The sequence below is a fragment of the Mauremys reevesii genome, linkage group 11 (assembly GCF_016161935.1).
Source record: "Mauremys reevesii isolate NIE-2019 linkage group 11, ASM1616193v1, whole genome shotgun sequence".
NCBI classification, from domain to species: Eukaryota; Metazoa; Chordata; order Testudines; family Geoemydidae; genus Mauremys; species Mauremys reevesii.
In genome coordinates, this window is record NC_052633.1 from 39,409,956 (window position 1) to 39,435,938 (window position 25,983).

The 25,983-nt window shown below is 41.9% G+C and overlaps 1 protein-coding gene across 3 annotated transcripts in view; it reads left to right on the top strand.

Annotated features, from left to right (window-relative positions):
- TLK1 (tousled like kinase 1) overlaps positions 1–25,983 on the top strand; it is a 159,124-nt gene that overhangs the window by 55,682 nt on the left and 77,459 nt on the right. For all 3 annotated transcript variants that reach the window (XM_039495081.1, XM_039495082.1, XM_039495080.1), the window contains exons 2-3: positions 13,781–13,899; positions 17,463–17,534. In XM_039495081.1, coding sequence (XP_039351015.1) covers positions 13,781–13,899; positions 17,463–17,534 — 191 coding nt within the window. The remainder of the gene's footprint in view (positions 1–13,780; positions 13,900–17,462; positions 17,535–25,983) is intronic.

The following is a 25,983-nucleotide window of genomic DNA, read 5'->3' on the forward strand; positions in this document are numbered from 1 at the left end:
AAAGGGGGTCCTTCAGGGCTCTGTGTAAGGCACATCTGCCCTTCCAATCTTCGCTGGTTGGGATGATGGGTGTTCATTGAAAATCTGGAGTTGTTAGCAATGAGTCTTTTGTTGGGATTGAGCCATTTTGTAAATGTCTGGTTTAATTACTCTTGTACAATGTTATGCATGTGCTTAGAGAGTTGGTCTGCCTATCTGAAAGAACTATTTAAAATACAGATTCAGCACGAAGTCTGAAAAAAATTAAGTAGTAAACTATGTCACAGTCACAAACAGAAAATGTGACGGAGAGCAGATGAAAAGGCAACCAACATCAAATCCAAATTATACAACCATTGTGTACCCAGCAATTTTTCCTACTTCAACACCACTCTACTGAATTGTCCCCGTTGCCCGCAAACAAACTTAAGATAATTGGGAGCAGTTGCAATTCTTGTAGTTAGATAGTAGTTAGATATGTCCTCAGATAATAGTTTACAAGCATTTACATTGGAGATTGAGATCTCCAGAGACCTCAAAAGGCTTTTTGCAGCTTTGAGGAAACAAGCAGGCAATTTATTTGTGCAACTGCTGACTAAAGGATCATGGAGCAAGCCTAACTATTCTTGGAAAACTAAGTAAAATCTGGAAATGAATAATTTTTTTTTTTTTAACATCAGAAGGTGTTGAAGTAGAAAATATTTCACTAGCAAGGATTGGCGCTGGTAGCCAGCAGCAGTATTTTTTTGTTCTTCTGTTATCAGGAAGGTTTGGATTAGAATTTTTTTGTTTTGACCTAATTCTCCCTAGGTGGAAAATGGAGTATTCTGGCTGAATTGATTGTGTTTTATGTTCTGAGTCCTCCAGAAAGGAACAACTGAAATAAGGTCTGAAAGAGTCCTATTCAGCCCCTGATGTGCATGGGATCTTAACTTGGGGGGGGCAGAATAAAGGGGAGGGAGAGGAGGATTGGGTGTGATCCAGGGCCGCCCAGAGGGGGGGGCAAGAGGGGCAATTTGCCCCAGGCCCCGAGCCCCACAGGGGCCCCCACGAGAGTTTTTCGGGGCCCCCGGAGCGGGGTCCCTCACTCGCTCCGGGGGCCCCGGAAAACTCTTGCGGGGCCGAGCGCAGGAGCTTCTTCGCTCCCGGTCTTCGCCGGCGGGTCCTTCCGCTCCGGGGCGGAAGGACCCCCCGCTGGCGAATTACCGCCGAAGACGGAGCGGGACCCGCCGCCGAAGCGCAGCCCGGTCTTCGGCGGTAATTGGGCGGCGGGGGGCCCTTCCGTTCCGGGACCCGCCTCCGAAGTGCCCGAAGACCCGCGGCGCGCCCACCTACGCCGAATTACCGCCGAAGACCGGGCTGCGCTTCGGCGGCGGGTCCCGCTTCGGCAGTAATTCGGCGGCGGGAGGGGCCCCCCGCGGGTCTTCGGGGCACTTCGGCGGCGGGTCCCGGAACGAAAGGGCCCCCCGCCGCCGAAGACCCTGGGCCCCCGGAATCCTCTGGGCGGCCCTGGTGTGATCTTCTGTGGTGTGGAAGACTCAGCCTTTACCAATTAATAATTCTCATTGCCAGGATAACACAACTAAATGCATGTGGTTAACAGATATTTTAAGACCTTATAAGCATTATTACAATATACCTTATATAAAAAGCCTCAAATGCATCATTATAATAAAATAAGGCTATTATAATGTCTGATATACATAATATAGTCATTGCTCATTAATGTATTATAATTATTAGGATTACCCTGGTATTCATAATTACTTTGAACTTTGGTAGTGATTCTCAAATAATACAGTAGATCACAACATTGACGGTCGTGCTCCACATAGTATAAAGTAGGTCATTTTCTAAACTAAAGTTATTCATTTTAAAATGGTGTAGTGTCCTTACACTTATAAAATGTACACTCTCCATGCATTTTGATAGTAACGAAGCAAAAGAGCAATCGTGTAACTGTACCTGCCTAACAGACTTACGCTGCTTCTGTTTCTTGCCCATTTAAACTCTGCTTTTCATAACTTTATGGTATGTTTCAGAGGAATAAGTTCTCACGGTGGGGGTAGTTCGTTAGAATACATGTAAGGGTATGTAGGTACATCTGAAAGCATGTGCTGCTTTTAGAAACCAGCTTATCACATAGCTTTTACCATTATTTTCTTTGACATGATTGCAAGCAGTACAGTACACAAGATAAGAATGCTTTAAGGGCAAACAATTTGAAGAGGATTCCTGTTTGATTTAGTTTTATTACAATAATGCCTAAACACCCCAATAGGTATTAGTTTGTGCTTAAATGTGGTAAAACACAATCCTTGCCCTGAAGAATTTATAGTGAAGATAGTCATGACAGTCAAAGGGTGGGAGAAAACATGCTAGTTAAACTTACTTATAGTTAATCAGTTAAGATCAGGGTGAATATTAAATCAAATTGATTTAAATCACTAATCAGGAAGACTCAATTTAATCATGGATTCTACATAAAAGTGCATTCTTGTTGGTTGTTATAACCTTAATACATATTCTTCAGAACTCAGAGATAGATATAGGTTTCATTTTTAGAAGGTACACAGTATACATTTTTAAAGTGATTTATTTTGAAAACTTTTCAGATTAATTTTACAGCTGTATCAGAAAATGATTGTTTGGTTATTTCATTTACGAAAAGTAATTGAAGCAAATAGTTCACCTCTCAATGACTTCATAAATATCTCCAATTCAAAGGTTAATCATTAATATTTGGAGGATTTTCTTGCCATGCTGTATTAGTAGGAGAACATCACCAGTCAGACATTTTAAATTGTTTTATTTAACTAAAACAACAACATTATGTATTCTGGATATTTTTCTTCAACAGCAAACATATAATATTTTAACAAAACAAGCATAGGAATTTTTGAATTTAGTTAAACATTCAAGTTTTTTAAAATAAGATTTGTTTTTGTTTGTTTTTAACTAAAATAGTTAAATGAAATATTTAAAACAACAAAAACAAAAATTAAATCGACTATGTCAGCCAGGTCAACATGAGAAACTTAAAATACTGGCTTCTGCAGCTAATCAGTCATCTTCACCGTCATTTTCCTGTTTGTTCATAATCTGGAAAAGAAAAACAAGCATTCCTGCTTTTTCAGGTCCCAAATGATTTCTCAATTGGAATGAATTAGTCCAAAGGAAGAAAATATTCTTTCTACGCCAGCAGAAGACGCTACTGCTGTTAAAAGTGAGATTATCACTTAACAGTCTCTGAATCCAAGTGCTTAAAAGTGACTTCCGACAGTTCACTGTTGTGGTTTTCTTTAAAACATCATCCGCAAACATATATTTCTTAAATGATTCACCCTTAGCACTGAAGTTTATGATAGCTGGCATTATGGAGGATGATTGCTGGATGTCCATGTCATAGCCAGCGTGTCCTCTTAAGCAGTTAAGGTTTGACCCTGGTACCGAGTATTGAGAATATTTGCAAGAAAATGAGCTGGAGATCATGATTGTCCCATTCCTTTTTTTTTTTAATGCTCGTAATTTAACTCCGTCATTGCATATTTCTCTTTTTAAGATCTTACTTAGTTCCTTCCAAATTTCAGCAGCATCAGCAATAAAACAGCTATTTTCCTGAATTTCGTTCAAGGGTACAGAAATAGGCTTCAGGGTACTCAGCATGTGTTCAACATTTCTCTTAAGCCCAATGTTGAGAACTTTGGCTGTGACAATGCCATCTATTTTTTCGTGATTTTGTTCACAAACTGTAATCAGATTAGGCCAGTTCTTGATATAATGCTCAAAACAGTCCACTACTGAGTTCCATCGCACATCTTGTGGGAGAGTTAGCTTGGATCCTCCCACTTTTTTGAGAGCAGCTGCTGCAAAGTGGTTGTTACGGAAGTATTTTGCAATTTCAACAGCATTAGCATTAGCCTTTATTTCTGGAACACTGAAGTCTTTGGCTAGGAGGTGCATCAAATGGCAATGCAACCATATGTTGTTAGTAATTTTTTCTCATCTTGGATACATTTGCAGCATTCTCTGTGACCAAGCATTGTCTGCGACCAAGCTGCATACTAGACATTTGAATTTTTGTTCAGTTTGTTATAGCTTTTACTGTTACTTCTTTTAAGTATTCTGCTGTGTGTGCATTTCCTGATGTATCAGTTGTTTCTGTAAGGAAGACATTCCCTTCTTCTGTTGTCACACAAGCACATACAACAGGATCATTGTGTACATTGCTCCAGCCATCAAGACTTAGGTTAACAATTTTACTCTCTAGACCTGCTCAGTTTCTCTTTCATACACTTTATCTAGCAATTTGACTGTGACATCTGCTCTGTTGGGTGGACTGTATCCTGGTCTTAATGACTAAGCCATGTTAATGAAGTGTGAGTTCTCTATCATACGGAAAGGAGAGTTTGTTGCATAAACAAACTGGGCAATTTTTTCATCAATTACCTCTTTTTGTAATCTGCTGGTTCTTATTACAAATTTACCTATGGTTGTTTCTGGATGATGGAGTTTTTTTTTCTTTTTGCTAAAGATGATTTACTGTGGCTATGTGACATACATGATGTGACTGAAACACTATCATTGGCAAATAACTGTGAAACTGTAGAAAATGATGGTGATCTTGAAGGTGGATAGTCTTCAGAATCCTGTAAGTTGAAGATGGATTCTCCTTAACAAAATAAGTTAAGGCAGTTATTTCATTATTATTACCATACTGCTCATTTAGTATTACTTATTGCATTCACTGACACTCAGTACTACTTTAAAGGTGAAATTGTTAAAGGAAGATCTGCTTATTTCAGCTATTTATTTTTTATCACAACTGCATCTAAAATGATAGTACCATAGAGTAACAACTATATTTTTTCTTCATACATGAGAATTTAAGAATAGTCCTGAAGGAAGACAGGCAGTCCTTAAGAAAGAAGTATGAAATAAAAAAGTTTACCAACCTGAAGATCCTGAATGTTCAAACATGTTCCTTTCATCATCTTCAACGCAGCTTCCTCCTGAGAAGGAACACGTCTCATGATGTTGTTTCATTAAGGCAATCAGGCCTTTGCATTTCTTGGTTGCACTGTTTTCATTTTGCATGCATGCCTGTCTTACCCACAGGTAGGGGAACTTCATTAAAATATTCCCAAGCTGGGTCTCTTTCATGGTCTGCTTTTCCCTTCTAATGAGAGAATGGTATGTTAGCTCTCAAATCAATGAAGGCTACACTCAGAAAGACCTCAAGACTTCTGAAGTATGCTGCTCAAACAGTTTCACTTTTGTTTCTACTGCCTGTCCCTCCCTTCTCACATTTATCTCCAGACTTCTCCTTGTCCAGATCTATTCCACCACCAACAATTTTCTATTCATTGAACTTTTTTGAAACTTTGCACTTTTAGAGAGAGGTAAGGGGTTGACTCTGTGTACACAAATTTGCAGATGGACAATAGGGTTGAAGTCTGTTATTTCTCACAAGTATATATTTATTTAAAAACATTTTTGCTGTTAACAAGCATGTTATCTCTGGAGAAACAAATCTACAGTTTCTGAACTGCAAAACTAAGCATCTCTGATATCTTCTAGACTGAGCATTGAATCCCATTGGGTAGATAGAAAGATTAACCTAAATCTATACAGAAGCCCCTGGAACCTTATAAGATTGGGTCCCTAATCCATGAACTATTGGAACTCATTTACAAAACTTTTCTTAAACATTACATGAATATATTGTCTCATACTATAGAATTAGAATTTATAATCCCTATTCCATGATGAGATATCTTTGAGCTATAATGTATCTTAATTAAAACTATCTTTATATAGGTTTTTTCCCTCAAAGAGCATTTTATCTTTTTATATTTTTTTAAATCTTTAAATCATTGCTTTTTATCCACCCTGGTTAAGATTAATATTTAAGTATTTTCTAGAGAAACTGTATAGATACATCGGCACCTACTTTATTTTTACAGAGGATAAAGTTTTACTGGAAGAAGTTGCCTAACAGTTTTTGGTGTTTGCAAATAAATTAAAAGCGGAATAAGTTTTGAGATGGGATGTGATATGTTGGTGGAAAAGTCTTGATAAAAGGTATTAGTGTAAAGCTATAGTTGACTTTTCTTACATATTTCACTTTTCATATTAGTGTCAGAAAAGTGAACGGTTAAACTTGGGAAAAATCTTTTAAGTGATATTTGAATGTATTAAAGATAAACTTGCCTTTTTAGTGAGGGGTAGGAGGGAGGGAAGTCAGCTTCTTTGATCAATGGGTCTTTCTCAGATATAGCTTCCATTACCAATAGCGTGTATTAAATCAATGTTGTTCTTCCAAGGAGGTAAATTGGTTAAGTTGTCTTTACTGTTCAGATTGCTATAAGGTGTACCAGATTGCTATAATGTGTAGAACTTCAAAATTCTTTTTATAAATGGTCTTCCATATCCTGCATTGTAAATATGTTCCTGAATCTATTTAAATTACCATGTTTTTAAAATAGGTGCCTTTTTGTTTTGCTTTAAACTGAATAAATTATAGCCTAGTTTTTAAAGATACTGAGCACTTACAGATACCAGTTGAAATCAACTTAAGTTTTAGGTGCTCAACACCTTTGAAAAATCAAGCCAGAAATAAAATAAATATTTTAAGAGAAGAATTTTTAACAGCCTTTTTCAGTAAATTAAAGTGAGAATTGAAAGTGTTACATTTTAAAAGGGTGATTAAACAGTGTAGGGATATTTTTGGAGAATATAGAGAGATGATTTTATAGGCCCAGTATGATGTTAAATATGAATAAAATAAAGGGCCTTTCATAATTTAAATTCCTGAGGCAGCACTATGACTGCTAGAAAACCAATTATGGTATTCTCCTTCGCCACTGCCAAAAAAAATGGGCTCTGTGTGTACATGTTTGGTGAAAAAACACTTGTGATTTACTTCACATATCTACTGCACTTTGGAAGACCGTGCCAACAACAGACTTCCTGAATGTGTCTGCTTCCTGGCTGTTTAATTTCAGCCCATATGCAAAGTTAAGCATGTGTACTATGAAGGAATATTTGTTTTATTTGTGTCTTTATGTGGTTTCTCATTCCATAAGAGTAATTCTTGGTAGTAGAATCCTCAGTAAAGAAGAGAGACAATAACATCACATTCTTTGATGGTCTTTCAACATATTTTCTTACACTCCTATGTTGGGACAGTGAAGGAAAAATACCAAGGAACAGTTTAAGGCAACTTGTATTGGCAAAATAAATGTCAGAACGTTCCCTTACAACAAAAATCAGTTGTGGTTTTGCACTGACACGCATTTCACCGCGGCCAAATAGTCAGCCCTCAGTGGGCATAGATTGATCAAAATGAGAAGCCTGGGCAAAAAGGGGTGCAGGACAGGAAAGTGTTGTGTTGTATATACAGGGATTACTAATGTTAAATAGTTCAATTAAATACATATGCAAATAATACAAACTTATTGAGCCTTATACTCAAGTTAACCTGGGAAGCTTTGTTAATCTCATCTTTAACAATAACAACCCCATCTCCCCCCCCCCCCCCCGCACACATTTCCAAAGCTAGTCTTCTGGTGTAGCCTGTAGTATTTGTAGCTGTAAATGTTTATATTGACTTCCGATAGCAAAAATGTATACTGCTAATTGCTACACTCTGTTGCATATTTGCTTTTTTCTTGTAAAATTAACACTCAACAGGAAGGAGTGGAGTTGGGCAGGAATGGAATTTTCTGTTTTGTGGGAAATATAATGAATAAATTTTGTTTTCTGTTGTGGAGTAGAACAAAAACAAAAGTTTCAGAATTTCCCATGAAACAAAATTGTGTGGTGTGGGGGGAAACTTATTTTGGGTCAATTGAAGTGTTTTTCCCCAATATAGATATTTTAATTTTTTTAAATTATAATAGAAAATCAATTAAATTATGAAAGTCATTTTGAAATGAAAAATCAAAACATTCCATTATGAAAATATTATCCAACATTATGGAAATTCTTTTTGTCATTTTCTGTAAATGAAAATTAGTCGAAATTGATGTGCTTCCACAAAATGTATTACTGTCAACAAATCGGCATGTTGTTCTTCCAAGGAGGTAAATTGATTAAGTTGTCTTTACTGTTCAAATTGCTATAAGGTGTACCAGATTGCTATAATGTGTAGAACTTCAAAACATCTGGGTGCTGCTAAATCTGCAAGGCCCCTCTGCCCATATAAATGGAAGTCTTCTCAATACTAAATAAAGCCCAACAATCTGCCTGCATTTAAAGGAGGTAGAGGTTCCTGGCTCCCCACTCACCAAGTCCTTTCAGTGTAGTCCCTAATTTATTCAATTTATAGTAGGTGCTGTTATGTTACAAATAATAATTAGGGAGTGAAAAATGGCTAGAACTGTGAAGGCCATATTGGGTATGTTTACACAGCAACTAGATATGTGACTGGTCTGTGCCAGCTGACATGGGCTTACGGGGCTTGGACTGCGGGGCTGTTCCCTTGCTGTGTAGACTTCTGGGCTCAGGCTGGACACTAGGCTCTAAGACAGGGGTCTCAAACTCAAATGACCACAAGGGCCACATGAGGTCTAGTGCATTGTCCCAAGGGCCGCATCACTGACACCCCCACCGTCGCTGCCCCTGGCCCTGCCCCCATTCCACCCCTTCCATGAGGCCCAGGCCCTGCCTCTTCCCACCCCCTTCCCAAAGTCCCCACCCAACGCTACCCCTTCCCTGTCACCAGGGGTGCAGGGTGTGGCAGGGGCACAGGGCAGGGAGTTGAGGTGCAGGAGGTGTGCAGAGTGCGGCAGGAGGCTCAGGGCAGGGAGTTGGTGTGTGGGGTGCAAGAGGGGTGAGGGGTGTGGCAGGGGCTTGGGGTGCAGGGTACAGCAGGTGGCTCAGGGCAGGGAGTGCAGGAGGAGTGCGGTGTGTGGCAGGGGGCTCAGGGCAGGGACTTGGGTGCAGGAGGGGTGCGGAGTGCGAGCTCCAGCCCGGTGCCACTTAACCTAGAGCGGCTCCAGGGTGGCAGCAGCATGCATCAGGGCCAGGTCAGGCTCTTGGCCCTGCCCCGTGCCGCTCCGCTCCAGGAAGCAGCTGGAACCACGGCCCCTGGGGAAGCGGGGGTGGGCACAGGGCTCTGCTGCTGCTCCTCCAGGTATCTCCCACAAAGCTCCCATTGGCTGCAGTTCCCTGTTCCCGGCCAATGGGAGCTGCGGGGGGCTGTACCTTGAAGTGAGGCAACGCAGGAGCCCTCTGACGCCTCCCCTCCAGCCTGAAGGGACATGCTGCCAGCCGCTTAAGGGAGTGGTGCAGGGCTCGCGGCGCCATGGGGGGGCAATTCTGCAGGCCGACCGCCGGCTGTAGTTTGCCCACCCCTGGCCTGGAGGTAGGCGGAGGGGTTGGGGAGGGGGGAGCTTGGCAGGCTGTACAGAAGAGCCCCGCGGACCATGTGTTTGAGACCCCTTCTCTAAGACCCTGCAAGGTGGGAGTGTCCCAGACCTTGGGCTCCAGCCCAAGCCTGGAAGTCTACACAGCAATGAAACGGCCCCCAGCCCGAGCCCCAGAAGCCATGTATGCTGTGTACACATATCTTCTGAGGGTTTTATTTCTCTATTGATGCAACACCAGGTAACCATGCTTAATCAGTTTATTAATCAAAGATAGATCAGCGTAATACAGAAAGGTTAATACATTGCCAATCTGGAGAACAGGCTTGCAGCAGTTACATCTTTGCTCTGTTTCAAGGTGGGAGTTTATTTTGGCTCTTATTTATGTTTCCCTTGTTCATGACTGATAGAAAATTCCACAGACCTTACATTCCTTCTCTTATTTAGTTTTGTACATTTCAAATGTTAGTAAACTAGCTTACAAGTAGCATTAAATGATAGAGACATTTACACTCGGTTTTCAGCACACAGTAACATTCCAAGTGTCAGTAGACAGTAGAGATATGTACACTAACTGTAGCACACGATTTATATTTGGCACACCTCAACAAAACACATATCTTGCTTCTGACAGATTCTTTACATACAAACACCAACAGGTTACAATAATTTTACCACAGTAAAGCTTGGTATGAGTACAAGACATTTTGGGAGTACGGTTCATAGTTGTACAACTTTGCCTAAATACAAAGCATTCTGACAGCATGTGATACTGGCTAACAGCAAGCCTTCCGTGATTCTTTGTATGGCACCTCTAATGTGGTAAGGGCAAACCTTACACTATCAGAGTGAGTAGTGTGGATGCACTCAAACTTGGTGTTTTAATTATGCAACACAACCTGCTGCTCTGACGTAGACAAGGCATAAGTATTTCCTTAAAATGGTTGCGCTATTTATTTACATTTTAAATCTTATGACTAAGATTCTACATTCACTTTTTGTACTGTACTAATGGGGATGGAAACTACAATGTTTCCGTGATTACCAGACCTATCCAAGGACAATGTTTAATTTGATGAGGAAAAGTTAATAGGAATACTGATCATTTGTAAGCTATACCCTCTGTGGAAAAAGGAGATCCAAAAAACCTGATCTTCTGATAAATTCATCACTGGCTAAGTACCTGGAACCAGAGTCTGGGAAAATTTTAACTCGGCTTTTGACAGTGGTAGCCTCCTCTGCAGATGCAGAGAGAATATTTTCTTCATTTCAGGTTATTCAACTCATTCGGTTCAGTAACTCATTAATTTAAAGTTAAGAAACCAGTTTATTCGCACCATAAAATATAGATTCTGGTTGACCGAAATTATTTGCAGATTTGAGTTGAAACCAGCAAATAGTTTCAGATGAAGAAAAAGATTTTGGAAATCTCAAAACATCTCTTTTTCAATTTTTTGTTTCAGCAAGAAATTTCATTTAGGAATTTACCTACTTTTAATTAAAAAAAAAAATACAAAATGCTCCCCCGCCACCAAAAACAAAATAAAATGAAAAACTGGGGAAAAAAATGTTTTGGGTCACTCTAAAGTGTTTCAGTTGATCCAAAAGTGTTTTTTTTCCATTTTGTCGGAAAAAACTGTATTTTTTTGTTTTGCGTTAATCTGAAACAGATGTTTTTGCAATTTTTTTTTCAGGTTGACAACAAAACTGAAAAATTGGTTGTTCGTGCAGGCATATTAAAAACTAGGTGTGCAAAGATGAGATCTAATAATTCTAAAATATTGGAATGACAAGTGACCAAAAACAATCACTAACAGTTCACTAACTACAGATAATACTTGCTTTATTTAATAAGTCATTAGTCTTAAAAGCAAAATATGTTTTGTTAAACAATTTCTTAGTCATCACATTTTAAGTTTAATCTAACTAATATTTTTAAATTTGCTTTTTAAAGCATTTTTAATTGACTTCTAATTTTCATCCAGATAGAGCATGATGGAAATCATGAGTATAAATCTCAATCTAATAAATCAGAAATGCTTCATTCACCATTTTCTAACATAATAAAAAGGTCAAAATTAAGACTCTAAGTAAATGTATGTTAAACTAATATAATTGCTGAAATAAACAGTGTAGGTACAGCATATCCCCCTGGTTAGCAAAAGTGCCTAATTTAGTGTAAAGGCAATGTTTAGTTAAAAATCAACATGTTTTAATGGTTACTAACCAATAAGAAACAACCTTTCTTCAGGAAAATAACAAAAAAGTACAAATGCTAAACAAGATTAACATCAATTATTTAAATCAAGGTTTTCTGCTTGCTGATTAAAATAATTAAAATCAGCAATTTAAATCAGCTTTGATTTAAATCAGTCCACCCTCATGCCCTATATTGTACTGAATTTATGCTCCTTGCTTTTTAAAATCTTTTAGGATTAAGTGGGATATAGTTTGTATAAAAAATGCTATGTAAAATGTGTGGTTTTAAGTATGAAGTAACTTAACTTTGTTTTAGCAAACTTTACTAAAACTTTTTAGTGTTTTCAATGTCACTTGAAAATGTAACAATCCAGTAGTTAAAACTGGAACAAGCAAAGAGCGGTTGCAAAATATAAATCATTCTCTGTGCAAATTCAGAGTATTAGGAATGTCCACTTCCTTGATCAGATTGGTTTAGATCCGTAAGTGGTTCATAATGTAACCTAGAGGTTTGCTGCTTCTGTAGGCCGAGCTCACTGAACACACATCCCTCCATTCTTCCCCCAGGAGCTCCTTGTGTGCCACCTTCCCCTCTCTCTGTATGTCACGGACTCTTTGCAACCCATCCAATGCCCTCCCTCATGCCAGCAGCTCTGTGTGCCCCACCACTCCCTCTTCACTGTATATGAGGGAAATCTGTGCCCCTTCCCCTCCTATCATTGCTTCCAGCTTTCCTCAACTTGCCAATGGCTCTTTGTGCCACCCATGCAGGGTTCCCCATTCTTCCCCCGCAAGGGCTTCTATGAGTCTCCCATCCCCTGTGCTCCCTCATACCTCCATTCACCCCTTCGACATAATGGCAGGGACTCTGTGCTGCATGTCCTCCTCCCCTATTGGCCCCTAGTCTCTCCTCATGCCAGGAGCTCTGTGTGCCTCTGTTTTTCCCCATATCCTGATTCCCACTTCCTCCCCACCATTCTTATTTCTTTTCAATCTGGGAGACAAACTATTCAAGGCATAGGCGCCAACTCCGTGGGAGCTCCGGGGCTGCCAAGCTCCCCTCCCCACCTCCTACCCCACTTCACTTCCGCCTCCTCCCCTGAGTGCTCTGCGTCCCCGCTTCTTCGCCTACCTCCCAGCCCTTGCTGCTGCAGAACAGCTGTTTTGCAGCCTAACAAGCTCTGGGAGGGATGGGGGAGGAGCAGGAATGCAACGTGCTCGGGGAAGAGGCAGTGCCGGGGCAGGGATTTGGGGAAGAGATTGGAATAGGGGCAGGGAGAGAGTTGGGGTGCGGACTTTGGGGAAGGGGCTGGAATGGGGGCAGGGCATGGGGCAGAGGCGCCATGCAGAAGTTGGTGCCTATGATTCAAGGTGACAGTATATTTAAGTTGTATTGGACCGTGGGCAGAGCTGGTGAGGAGGTTATGCTTGGAAGATGTTAATGGCTGCCATCAATTGGTTCTTTGGTCTAGACCAGGGATTGGCAACCTGCGGCATGGGTGCCAAATGCGGCATGTGAGCTGATTTTTAGTGGCACTCTGCTGCCAGCCAGGGTCCCGGCCGCTAGCCTGCTCAGCCCGCTGCCTGCCTGGATAAACGGAATCCCAGGCTAGCAGCGGGCTGAGCGGGACCGGCGGCCGGGATCCCACACTGGCAGCGGGCTGAGCAGGGCCGGCGGCCAGGATCCCACACCGGCAGCGGGCTGAGCGACTCAGCCTGCTGCCAGTTTGGGGTTCCGTCTGCCGGCCTCTGTAAATGTAAAATTGATTACTGGCACGCCAAACCTTAAATTAATTAAGACTTGGCACAGTGCCACAGGATTCTTTGCTGCTTTTACAGATTCATACTAACACGGCTACCCCTCTGATACTTGACACTTCTGAAAGGTTGCCGACCCTTGATGTAGACAATGACTGAGGTGGTTGAAGTTACTAGATCTGCTAACATGATAAAGGGTTCCTTGTGTCTCCTGTTTTCCCCTTCTGGATTTCTGATTTTCACCAAAATTAATAGGGTTCAGTATAGAACATTCCCTGAAATTTTGGAATTGATTAGATGTTCGTGAGTTGCTGTATAATAGACAGATATGCCATAGAAGTGAGTGTGAGACCTTGCTTCATGCAGCTTGTTATGGTCAGTACTATAGTGAAGATTTTGTATACGTTATATGGAAACGTTCTTGTGCAAGCAAGTTTGTTATAGAATATAACTAATTAAAAAAATTTTCTTAGGTGCAATGGATGAGCTTCATAGCCTGGACCCAAGAAGGCAAGAATTGTTGGAGGCTAGATTTACAGGAGTAGTGAGTGGCAGCACTGGGAGTACCGGAAGTTGCAGTGTTGGAGCTAAAGTAAGTAGAATTGGGTGGCTATTTAAACCTCTCTGTGAAAGTTAATTTAATTTTAATTTAAGAAAATATACTATCTATAAATCACACACCATATATGACAATGGGTCTCATCAGAAAATGCTGTAGTCTATCTGGGGTAGGTTGGCATGATTTATTTTCTAGTTTAATCTCTTATTCCAGTAAAAACATTGGCTTATGGATTCCATATTATACTTAGTATAAAAGTTTCTTTGGGTCTGATGTTCAAGGGTCACTACGAAAATGGGCTATATGACTCCTGTAGGACAGCTTTCATTTTGGGAGAGAGAATGAAGAGATATTCTTTTACATATGTCCTTCCCCCACATCCTCATTTTTCTGCTGTCTGAAACCAGGAAGACACACAGGAATTTGCACCTAAGTACTTCTGTGTTTCCTGTTCAAGCAATTAGTTGAGCTTCTAGAACTTTCCTCTTCTCTTGATGGGCAGGTATGTGAAAGTTCCCCTTATTTCCTGGGAAGAACAGTTATTAAAAGGCTATCTCTATCTAACCTTCTGCAAAACAGTTTTTAGAACTTTGGAGAACATAAGGTGAAAACCATAATAAATAGATTCTTAAAATGGGTGCTCCTGGTTGGTTTCTCTGTCCAAATACACAAATGTCAGAGGAACACTGGATATGACATGACAAAGCATTACCTGAAGATGTTCCTAGATAACAAGGAAGATCCCTGAGAAAAACCTACCAATTCTATCTATTCTGGTTATGTTTCAATAGGAATTTTAATTCACAAGTCATCATCTAGTCTGAGGTCAGTCTCATTCTTTAAACTGGCTGAATAATGGAATTCAGTGATCCAGTGTCTCCCAGATGAGCACTTGCTGTGGCAAGTTATAATTTTGCATCATAATGTTTCTGCACAGCCTTGCTTTTGGGTATTGGATATGTGGAAGAAAAGAGAACAATCCAGTGATCAAGGAGGTAGAAAATGGACACCCTAACAGATATCAAATGCGTTGGCAATGCGTTTAGCTTTTCCGCTAAAGGACTTTGTTGCCATTCTTTGCCAAACAGATCTCTGAATAGATATAAACCAGGCCATAGAAAAGTCCTGTTTTACATTACTTCTCAGGCTGCATGACTTCATACATTTTTATAATCCGAGGATATTTATGGTTTAACTTCTTATTTTTTCTTGGCAGTCTAACCCTTTTATATAGGGAAAACTGGTTATGTTTAAAGAGTAGGAAAATACTGGCAATAAATTGTAGTTTTCAGATAAAAGAGGAGGGTTCTGCCGTTAGGTTTGAAACCCACTCTGGTAAAACCTTTCTGCAACAGAAATATCTCAGTCAAACCAAAACTTGAGGATGTTAGATGATGGCCCTGAAAACCCAACTATGACAGATGTCAGTGAAAGCCAAAATGAAGCTGAGATCTTGAGAATCCTGACGATAAAATTTGTAACAAGAATAAATATGTGGAATGTGTGTACTTTGCATAGTACAGGAAAGCTGGCACAGGTTACATGAGAAATGGAAAAAAAATGATCTGAACATTCTTGATGTCTGTGAGAGGAGATGGGCGAGGAGGGGCAAGATGGTATGTGTGCTGCAGTCTTATACTCAGGAGGAGGAATGTATTAGGTGTAGGAATTATGCTGGATAACATCACAGCAAAGACCCTGTTGGCTTGGGAGCCAGTGAAAGGCACACTAACAGCCAGGCTGTGAACAAGACACGTCTGTAATAATAAGGCACCATAGACTGTAGTTAGTGGAGATGTTACACAACTTTGACTTTGTCAGCAACATTGCTTTACTAAGTATGATGTGGAACCGAATGGTTGTTCTTACATCAGAGGTAGAATAGAAAGCAGCAAAAATTGGATTGGAATTAAAGAAAACCAAGATCATGAAGGTAGGAAGCCAGACAACAGGTGCAAAAGTGCAACTGGAGGGAAAAGGTATTGAACAGGTAGAAGAGTTCTGCTATCTGGGCAATGTGACGACTTTTGACGGTGGCTACGATAAGGATATTCATATGCGATTAGGAAAAGCAGACATCACTTTTGGAAAGATGAACAACATCTAGTCAAACAGGTCTCCACACCAAACTAAAGGTCAGATTATATCATGCAATTGTATTGAGAACACTACAGTGTGGAGCAGAGAGTTGGCCAATGTCGGTGGCTAACAAAAAGAGATTGGAGGCTGCCCATCACAGATGACTGGGAAAGATTCTATAAATTTCATGGAAAGACATAATAACAAATGTGAGGATTTGGGAACTGACAGAGCAGGACATTCTAGAAAATACCAAAGAAAGAAGCCTCAGGTGGTTGTGACATGTGCATTGTATTTAAGATGAGAGACATGCTAAGCAAGTGTTGAATTGGTTAAAGAAGGGAGAAAGAAAATGAAGAAAGTCAGGGAAGAACTAGTAGAAAACAGTGACAGAGGATATTGAATGCACTGGCAATCACCTAAGAAGAAGTACCAGACCTAGTGAGAGATCATAATCAGTAGAAGAACTGGGCTGCCTGATGTCAGTGACACTGGAGGAACTAAGGTCTAAGGTAAGATAAGGTTCCTAGTGTCATGTGGCTATTAGCTAGCTTTTGGGTTTTTGTTTTTTTATCCTCTCAGACTCTGAATCTCAGACAAGAAGACTACATTCATTACAAAAAGAAAGAATTGCTAACTCTCTCTTCAAATCTACTAGCATTAGTGAGTATATAAATGCACCCTCTGGAGTCAGAGCTTTCAAGAAGTATCTATCAGATACTTTGCTGGTCTAAAATAATGTGGCTCATTCTAGAGGTTTAACTTTTTTTTAAGGAAAGCCCTTCAAAATGATCATTTGATTCTGTATCTGACATACTTCTTGGGCAATGTCTACACTACCACTTGTGTTGGCAAAACTTATGTCACTCAGGGGTGTGAAAAAAACACACCTCGAGTGACATAAGTTTCGCCAGCATAAGGGGTAGTGTGCACAGAGCTATGTTGGTGGGCAAGGTTCTCCCACAGACATAGCTTCCGCCGCTTGTTGGGGGTGGTTTAATTGTGTTGCTGGGAGAACTCTCTCCTGTTGGCCTAGAGCTGCTACACGAGAGATCTTTTAGCCGTGCAGCTTCATTGGTACAGCTGTGCTGCTGTAAGCTCTCTAGTGTAGACACTTCCTCCTCCTTAACCTCTTAATCATTTAAATGGTTTCCTTACGGGTGTCATATTGGTGTGACTGTTTCATGAGTTAGTGGTCTATCCTGTAAATTGTGTTTGTGCATTCTTTTCAGAGAGGATGTGTGTACAGTTGTTTCCTTTCCAATTTTGATAGAAAACTACATTGTTCAGAATAGCTTTAGAAGCAATTAAGAACATAGAATTTACTGTGCTGGAGCACACCATTTGTCCATCAAATCTGGTATTCTGCTTGCAGGTCATATGGTCTCTGCAGTTGAGCACTTTGTCTTGAACCATGAAATTTGATTACCCTTACTTTGCATAACTGCAAATACTGTAATTTGTTAGTTGTTTTATAAATCTGAACATAGTATGTGATATATTATTTTTCTCAATAGGCCTCAACAAATAATGAAAGTTCTAATCACAGTTTTGGAAGCTTGGGATCTCTAAGCGATAAAGAATCAGAGGTATGTATGTTTACAATATTATAACGCAAACAAAATACTTACAATATGTTCTAATGCAGTTGATATTTTTATATGTAAGCGTCTTAAAGAAAATATATTTCTATATATACAATAAGATTTAAAAGTGCATGTAGTGGTAAAAACTAAAATTCGTTACATCTTTGGACCAAACTAATTTTTTTGAGATGGAGATATGTATGGTAAGACTTCATAAAAGTGCTGTCATGGAGCGTCCTGCTTGGAGTGCCCGTCTGCAGTTGGCCGCAGCATGACAGACACGCCTGCATTAGTTTATCCTTTTGTAGTTCCAGAAATAGTCCAAACAGTCTTCCAAAGTATAAATACAGTTCCAGGCACATAACCCATAAGAAAACGAGTTCCAACACCAACGTCTACAGTTACAGGCCTCTCTCCACACAGTTCATCAAGTAGAGCCCCAGCATCTCTGATCAGTGCCCTGGCTATCCAATGCAACCCCAGTGTCCCTCACTGTGTCCTGGGTCTCCAGCACAGCCCCGGTGTTCTTAACCATGCCTGGGGAGTCAGCCTTCAGCCTTCTCTCGCTTCAGCTCTCTGGTTTTGAGAGCCAGCGGGAACCTTCTTCTGCTGCATTCAGCCTTCAGCCCTATCCAGCCTTTTGTGACCGTGGCTCTCTTGCCTAGGAAGGATAGCTGGCTAGATTTTCCATGGGTTTCCGAGCCCTCAGCCCTTTTCAGCTTCCTGGTACCGGCTTTGATAGTCGGCAAGCTAATCCCTTTGTTGGCTTCCTTGATAATTCCTCCCTCTTTCCAGGGAGTCTCCTGACAGGCACCTTAACTCACTAGGTCTCCCTCTTGCTGGGTCTCTTCCTCCCTCAGATCTCCTAGTTTCTTTATAGTACCAGGTGCTGCCTGGCTCTCTAACTGGCCAAACTGGGGGCACCTGTTCTGGCACAGGGGAACTGGACCCTGCTTCATCTAGTGGGGCCAGCCATCCTGTGAAAAGCTCCTTTGGACCTGTGTTCAGAGAATTTTCACTTTTTAGCTTATGTTGGTTCTGCATTGTATCATGAAAGGTTAACTACATTTCATATATAAATAATTGTATTTTATCTCATGCCTGTTATTAAAAAAAAAAAAAAGGCAGCGATTCTGTGCTATGCCTCTAAGAGCAGCTGGGGGGAAGATTAAGACCACCTTTAAACCATCTTTGTGCCCTCCTGGTCCTGGGATACTTTGGCCAGGTGAGGCCCCTGGCATAACTCAAACGGCTCTGGGGGATCTATCTGAGTTACAACAGTTTCCTTGGGTTTTCCACGGAGTTGGAGATCTGTTCAGAAACTGCATTACTGTGAGTGCTGTGGCCCTGTCACTGACATGCCCTTATGTTAGGACTCACAAGTATGGAGGGAGGGTTCAAAGTGGTGGTCTTCACAATGACTGCACCAGGGAAATCCCCCCCTTTAGAGCACTTGCATACTACTTCAGCCTTTTTACCACCAAGGGGACAGTGTGAGGGTTAGACTCTCGCCCCAAGACTTGATATATAGCTATGCTGCATGATGATTAAGGTTAAGATTCTGTCACAGGTATTTTTAGTAAAAGTCAGGAACAGGTCACAGGCAATAAACAAATACTATTGGAAGTCTGCAATCTGTCCCTGACTTTTACTAAAAATATTTTAGTAAAAGTCAGGGACAGATAGGGATAGGGAGAGGGACAAACAGAGCACTGACCGCTGCTGCTCCAGCACTGACCCAATCCCAGCTACTGCTCCAGCAGGTGGGGGATCAGTCAGCTGTTCTGATGGCCCTGGGACTGGCCACCGGTCAACTGTTCTGGCTCTGCCCCAAAAGTCCTGGAAGTTCTGGAAAGTCATGAAATCCGTAACCTACATGATTGTTGTATCGTTAATGATGATAAATTCATATTTTGGAACTAAGAATGGTGTGTATAGCTTGCTAAATTTTTACCTTAAGGCAGAAAAACTTTGACTAGCACATGGAAACCTCCTTAGCCACTGTTTAATTGTAGCTGTATAAATACTCTTCAAACTTAATTAGTTTGCCAGTATTTATTACTGTATTTTCCGGCGTATAAGACGACTTTTTATACTAAAAAACAACCCCCAAAAATCGGGGGTCGTCTTATACGCCGGGTATAAACATACTGTAGCTTCGACTACATACAGAATGTCCCTGTGCTGATACTGTATGTACCGCGCTGCGCCAATCCCGGCAAGCGGTGTCATCTATTAATGTATACAAAGCCTGCTCGGATTGGCAAAGGTTGTAATAGCCCGCCTCTCTGACTCAGCCAATCCGAGCAGGCTTTGTATGCATTAATAGATGACACCGCTTGCCGTGATTGGCTCAGCGCGGTACATACAGTATCAGCACAGGGACGTTCTGTTTTGATTTTGCAGTTCGGTGGAGCTGGCCCTGCATCCCTAGGTATGGGGGAGGAGTGGGATTCAAAGGGCTCTGAGCTGCTGGCAGCCGCGGGGAGCCCTGAGCCCTTTAAATCCCTCCCCGCCGCAGCGGGCAGCCCAGAGCCCTCTGACTCCCGGCCGCGGCTGGGATTTAAAAGGCTCTGTGCTCCCTGCCGCAGCGGGCAGCCCAGAGCCCTCTGACTCCCGGCCGCGGCTGGGATTTAAAAGGCTCTGGGCTCTCCGCCGCAGCGGGCAGCCCAGAGCCCTCTGACTCCCGGTAAGTACCGGTAAGTCAAAACCATTTTAATTAAAATTATTTAAATCAAATCTGATGTTATTAAATGGTGTTGCCTCGGAAGAGGGGGTAGTCTTATACGGCGAGTATAGGCCAAAACCTATGTTTTAACTGGAAAATTAGGGGGTCGTCTTATACGCCCAGTCTCCTTATACGCCGGAAAATACGGTATTCTGAGAAATATAGAAATGTGTTCAATGATCAGACATTAGATCATTTTCCACTTCTAAAACCCGTTTTCCTCGTAGTTTATAATATCTATAGCATCTGAAATGAAAATTTTTACCACCTTTTATTTTTTTTCTTTTCGTGTGGTGTGCAAACTAATTTTCTTATTGTAAGGATGAGTTTCTGGGTTTCTGGCATCATTTTTTTCCCAAAAAGTGTTTTATAGGAAAAAAGTGGAGAAATACCTATATAAAAATTACATGGACTTTGTAAATGAGAGATAAAAGGGTGGAGAAGAGCAGGAGTAAATTTGAACCTGTCATGCTTTGAATGTTTTTTTTATATCGCTCAAATTAGAAACAGCTTATACTTTTTCACATATGAAGTGAGGTACTGAACAATTTCAGCCCTTTTAGTCTGACATAAGCTCTTTCTGCTGCTGGCTCATTAGCCGTATAAAAATGACAAATCAATTTTCAGAATTATTCCAACACTGCTAGTTCAGCTGTCTCCCTCATTTGACTCTGTCCAGTCTTTGCCTTGAATCACTGTGAAAATATACTGCATATCACTAAAGGTTAGTGGGCTTCTGACATTCTGATCAAGTGTGGGGTCAGTCAGTTGCCATTAATGGAGAGAGACATAGCGCACTGGAAAGGACATTGTTGTGCCATGTGCTGTTTGGATATCTGGCTCTCTGTTGCCCATCTTATATTAGTGTAGTTGTATGGAGCCTCACGCTCGAGAAGAGTGTGGCAGAGGGCTCTGAGTCACCGGGGATTCCCTTTTCCAGAGAAAATCTCAGTCAGCATGAAGGACAGTGCAAGTGATGGAACCTTCTCTTATAGTAAATTTGCACTTGGTAAGCATTAGTGGGTCCCTTGTGCACCATGTGCTTCAATGAGCAGTTAATCAGTACTTTTTTAATTGAGCCTTGTGATGGGGGTATACTAGGCCCTTCGAGGCTCACTACTGGATTTACCACACAACAGTTGCAAATAGTTTTATTATTTCTTAAATAACCTATTGATTAGTAGTTTTAATAGTTTTAGAATAGAATCAGATTACAGCCCACCCCTCTTTCCCCCCTTTCCTCGTTCCAATGTTCAGGTACCGGACTATGCTCAGAATTCCGTGCTTCAAACTATGCATCTCCTGCCCGCAATCCTTCTTGTTCAGCGACGACCATCAGTGCTCTCTCTACTGCCTGGAGGAAGCTCACATTGCGGCTCAGTATAGTGTTTGCCATTCTTTCCCCAGTTGTACCCGAGAGAATGGGCACTTCGCCTCTGCAAGTATCTCCTGGAGATGGCCATGAGACCCCAATCAGACCCAGACCAGGGAACTCCCCCATATATCATCCTGAATCAGCAAGGTGTACGCCTCCTGCTGTAAAGTCCGCCTCCGGTGCTGGAGAATCCACCCCACAGATCCTGTGACGAGGCCTAGTTGGGAAGTTATGAAGCACTGTCATAAGCATGGGACTAAGTCTTTCTTTAAGTTCACTTCAGAAAAATCAGACATCCCATCCACCAGCTTTGCCTATGAGGACTCAGTACGTTTTAAGTCCTAGAAACTTTGGGCTCCACTGGCTCCAGGCCATATTCCATCGGTACCACCATCTCCAGCTCCTCACAAGACCTGGGACCTCCTATCACTGGTGAAGACAACGTTTCCTTACACCGACACCCCAAATTTATCCCTAAAGTAGTTACAGTTTCACTTTAATCCATTCACTTAACTAGTATTATTTTTGAAACCTCACACTTCTGTAGAAGAACGTAGACTCCACTCCCTCAGTGTGCAATGAGCTTTGGCCTTTTACCTGAAGAGAACAAGACCTATCAGGATGTCCCTGAGACTGTTTATTGCCATAACAGAGAGAGTCGGGGGCATGCCATCTCCACCCAGAGAATTTCTAAATTGGTATCCAGATGCATTCTACTCTGTCAGCTCTTGAAACTTCCTCCCCCTACAGGGGTATGAGCTCAGTCCATAGAGCGCAACAACCATGGCATCTCTTCAGGATGTACCCTCCTAGACATCTGTAAAGTTGCTATGTAGAGTTCCGTCCACACATTTTTAAAACATTACGCCCTGGTGCAGGACTCAGCTGCTGATGTCTCCTTTGGAACGGCGGTCCTCTGCTCGACCCTACTGTCCTGATCCTCGTACCCTCCTCCTACTTAGGTATTGCTGGTCAATCACTGACAGTGGAATGCAATAGGGACCATTACTCGAAGAAGAGGTCACTTACCTATAATTGGAGGTTTGTTGAAATGTGTGGTCCCTATCTGTATTCCACTACCTGCCCTCCTTCCCTTCTGCTTTGGATCTTTCTGATTCATGGTGGAGAAGAAACTGAAGAGGTGATTGATCTGCCCTGCCTTTTATTGCCTTGATCAGAAGTATGAGGTGAGCCTGGGTGCATGCACAGACCAACAAACACTATTTTCAAAGTTCTCCGATTCTGGGCGCATGATGTGCATGTCTAACTCACAGTGGAATACAGGTAGGCCCCACACATCTTGAAGAACCTCCAGTTAGAGGTATAACCTCCTCTTTTTCAGGGTACACAAAGGTTCAGACATGTATAAGGTTGCAGGATGCTGCATAAGTTCCACTTTGTCTCGACTGGAAATTTATCCTGATTACAGCCATAATTGGCCTGCCATTAATTTAACTGCACTGGTATAACCCTTAAACTGGACAAGAAAAGCCACTATTTGCATCACTGGAGCTCATCCCATTTTTAATATGGGTAGGCTTGCCTGCCACAAATAGCAAGCTTTGACCAATACCAGATATTGCACTGGGTAGCTATACCGATGGCTATACAGTAACACCTCACTTAAAGTCGTCCTGGTTTATGTTGTTTCATTGTTAGGTTGCTGATCAGTTAGAGAACATGCTCATTTGAAGTTGTGCAATGCTCTGTTATAACGTTGTTTGGCAGCTGCCTGCTTTGTCTACTGCTTGTAGAAAGAGCAGCCCATTGGAGCTAGCTGGTGGGGGCTTGAAACCAGGGTTGACCAGAAGCCCCCCATCAGCTCCCCGCCCTCCTAAGTTCTGTGCGGCAGCCGCCCAGCAGGCTATCAATTGCTGGCAGTTCAGCTGTCCCTCCCCCCATTGCTGCTCCTGCCCTCTGCCTTGGAGCTGCTCCCGGGAGCCTCCTGCTTGCTGTACAAGCGGGTAGAGGGGGGCTAATGTCAGGGTGTCCCCCTCCCCCCTTCTCCTGCTTCCCCTACTCCTCCCCCCCCCACACACCCCATCTCCATAAAGCGAGGGGGGACATGAGAGGTCTCAGGACAGGGAGCTTGCTCTCAGCAGCTGCTGTCTGAACTTGCTGATATACCTAAAAAGGCAATGTACTTAAAGTGGGGTTAGCATACTTAAAGTGGCAATGCGCATCCATCTCTCTCTCTCACTCTCTGCCATGCTGTCTCCCCTCCCTCCATTTGTGCTGCCTTGTAGAGTGAGGGGCTACCTTAACAACAATGTGTTAACCATTGAGGGCTCAGCCAAGTGCTAGTTCATCATTTAGCAGTAAGGCATTCCCTGGGAAATATCCCACCCCCTGACTTCACCGCCTCAACTAAGCTTCACAATCATCATTGCTGTGTACAGTGTTAAATTGTTTGTTTAAAACTTATAGTGTGTGTGTGTGTGTGTGTGTGTGTGTTTTTTCTCTGGTGAAAAAAATTTCCTTGGAACCTAACCTCCCCTATTTACATTAATTCTTATGAGAAATTGGATTTGTTTAACATCATTTTGCTTAAAGTCACATTTTTCAGGAACATAACTACAACGTTAATCGAGGAGTTACTGTAATCCAGGCAAATCTCCAGTCTAGACAAGTCCTTTATCTAATCTGCACCAGACCTAAATATGGGTATCTTGAACTCTTTGGCTGGAATGATAGTTTGCTTAATCTGAATTGTTGTCACATGCTGTGTTAATTAGTATTGTTAATTAGAAGTATTGCTGGTTAGGGAGGAATGCTTTCATTTTAGGAGGAGTTTCATCATGTCCAGGTAACTTAACTCTTAAGGAACTATGTTTTTATAATTAACAAGGTAGAGAGCTAAGATTCTGCCTAAGATGCTGAAGCTTATTTCTGTTGTCTAGTAAGTGTGTGTCAATTGCAAAACAGGTTCCCCGAGATGGCTGTCTGATACTAGTTTAGCAGTCACAAAGAGGATGTGGATCCTAAGTCTGACATCAGGGCCGGCTCCAGACGCCAGCGCGCCAAGCGCGTGCTTGGGGCGGCATGCCGCGGGGGGCGCTCTGCCTGTCGCTGGGAGGGCGGCAGGCGGCTCCGGTGGACCTCCCGCAGGCGTGTCTGCGGAGGGTCCGCTGGTCCCGCGGCTCCGGTGGACCTCCCGCAGGCGTGCCTGCGGATGCTCCACTGGAGCCGCGGGACCAGCGGACCCTCTGCAGGCACGTCTGTGGGAGGTCCACCAGAGCCGCGGGACCGGCGACCGCCAGAGCACCCCCCGCGGCGTGCCGCCGTGCTTGGGGCAGCGAAATTCCTAGAGCTGCCCCTGTCTGACATTGTTTGTTTGTTCACCCCCTTTGAATAATTGTGCTGCCCAGATAGAAAATTTATCTTGTCCTTCCTGGGTGCATTTTCTTGGCATTAATAAATAGATGATTTTCTTGGCCAGAACGGTGTGACTGCCTATGCTTTGACAGTTTGTTCTTGTGAAAAAACAACGTTTTCTGCTGTGGCAGTCCAGTTAAGAGAAAAGTCTTAATTCTCTGGTCTTTTTTGTCTATCTTTTTGGCAAAGGAGAAAGATATGGCATTACAATACTGCATTCAGATTGTATCTGGTTAGATAGAATTAGAGGGTGCCATAGATCTAGCGCTGATCTTTATTTTGTTTGAATCCCCTGACAGAGATTGTGTAACTTCCAGAGTACTGATAAGCAAAAATCGCTCAACTTTCAGTTAGAGAGCCGTTTTTCTAACTGACAGCTGTGCAAACTCAACGTCGTGTCTGAAAGTTCAGCTGTGTTCATTCTGGCTTGTGCATCATAACTAGTCAGAGAATCTCTGGCACATTATCTATAATTGGGCTATACAGGTTTAATTAAGGCCCAGTTTGTCCCTCCAGTTGATACTTAATTAACAGTTCTGTTGGTGATTCACGGGTAGACTAGAGTTTATCCTCCCAAAGCAGTATTGGTTCTTAAGTGCTAAAAAGAGTAAAAAGTAGTAACAATGTAAGGAGGAAAAGAAAAACCTTTGAATGTATGCCAGGAGCAAGTCTGATAGGTAAGAAGTTGCTATTTTAAAATTTCTTTGGTAACTATAACTGCATGTTGAATATCTTGCATTGTCTGAGACATGGAGCATGATCTACTTGGGTAGTATCTCAGTTTTCCAAATGGAAAATTTCATTAAATTTTCAATAATCTATTTACCTCTTTCTGGTTAATCTTGAAGGAAATTTGTAGAAAAATTCTAGAAAGCAATTTAGTGTTACTGCTAGATGTAGAAATGCCTAATTAACTTTTTAATAGCACTACTTGGAGAAATAGTAACAGTATACAAAGAAATTAATGGTGCTGC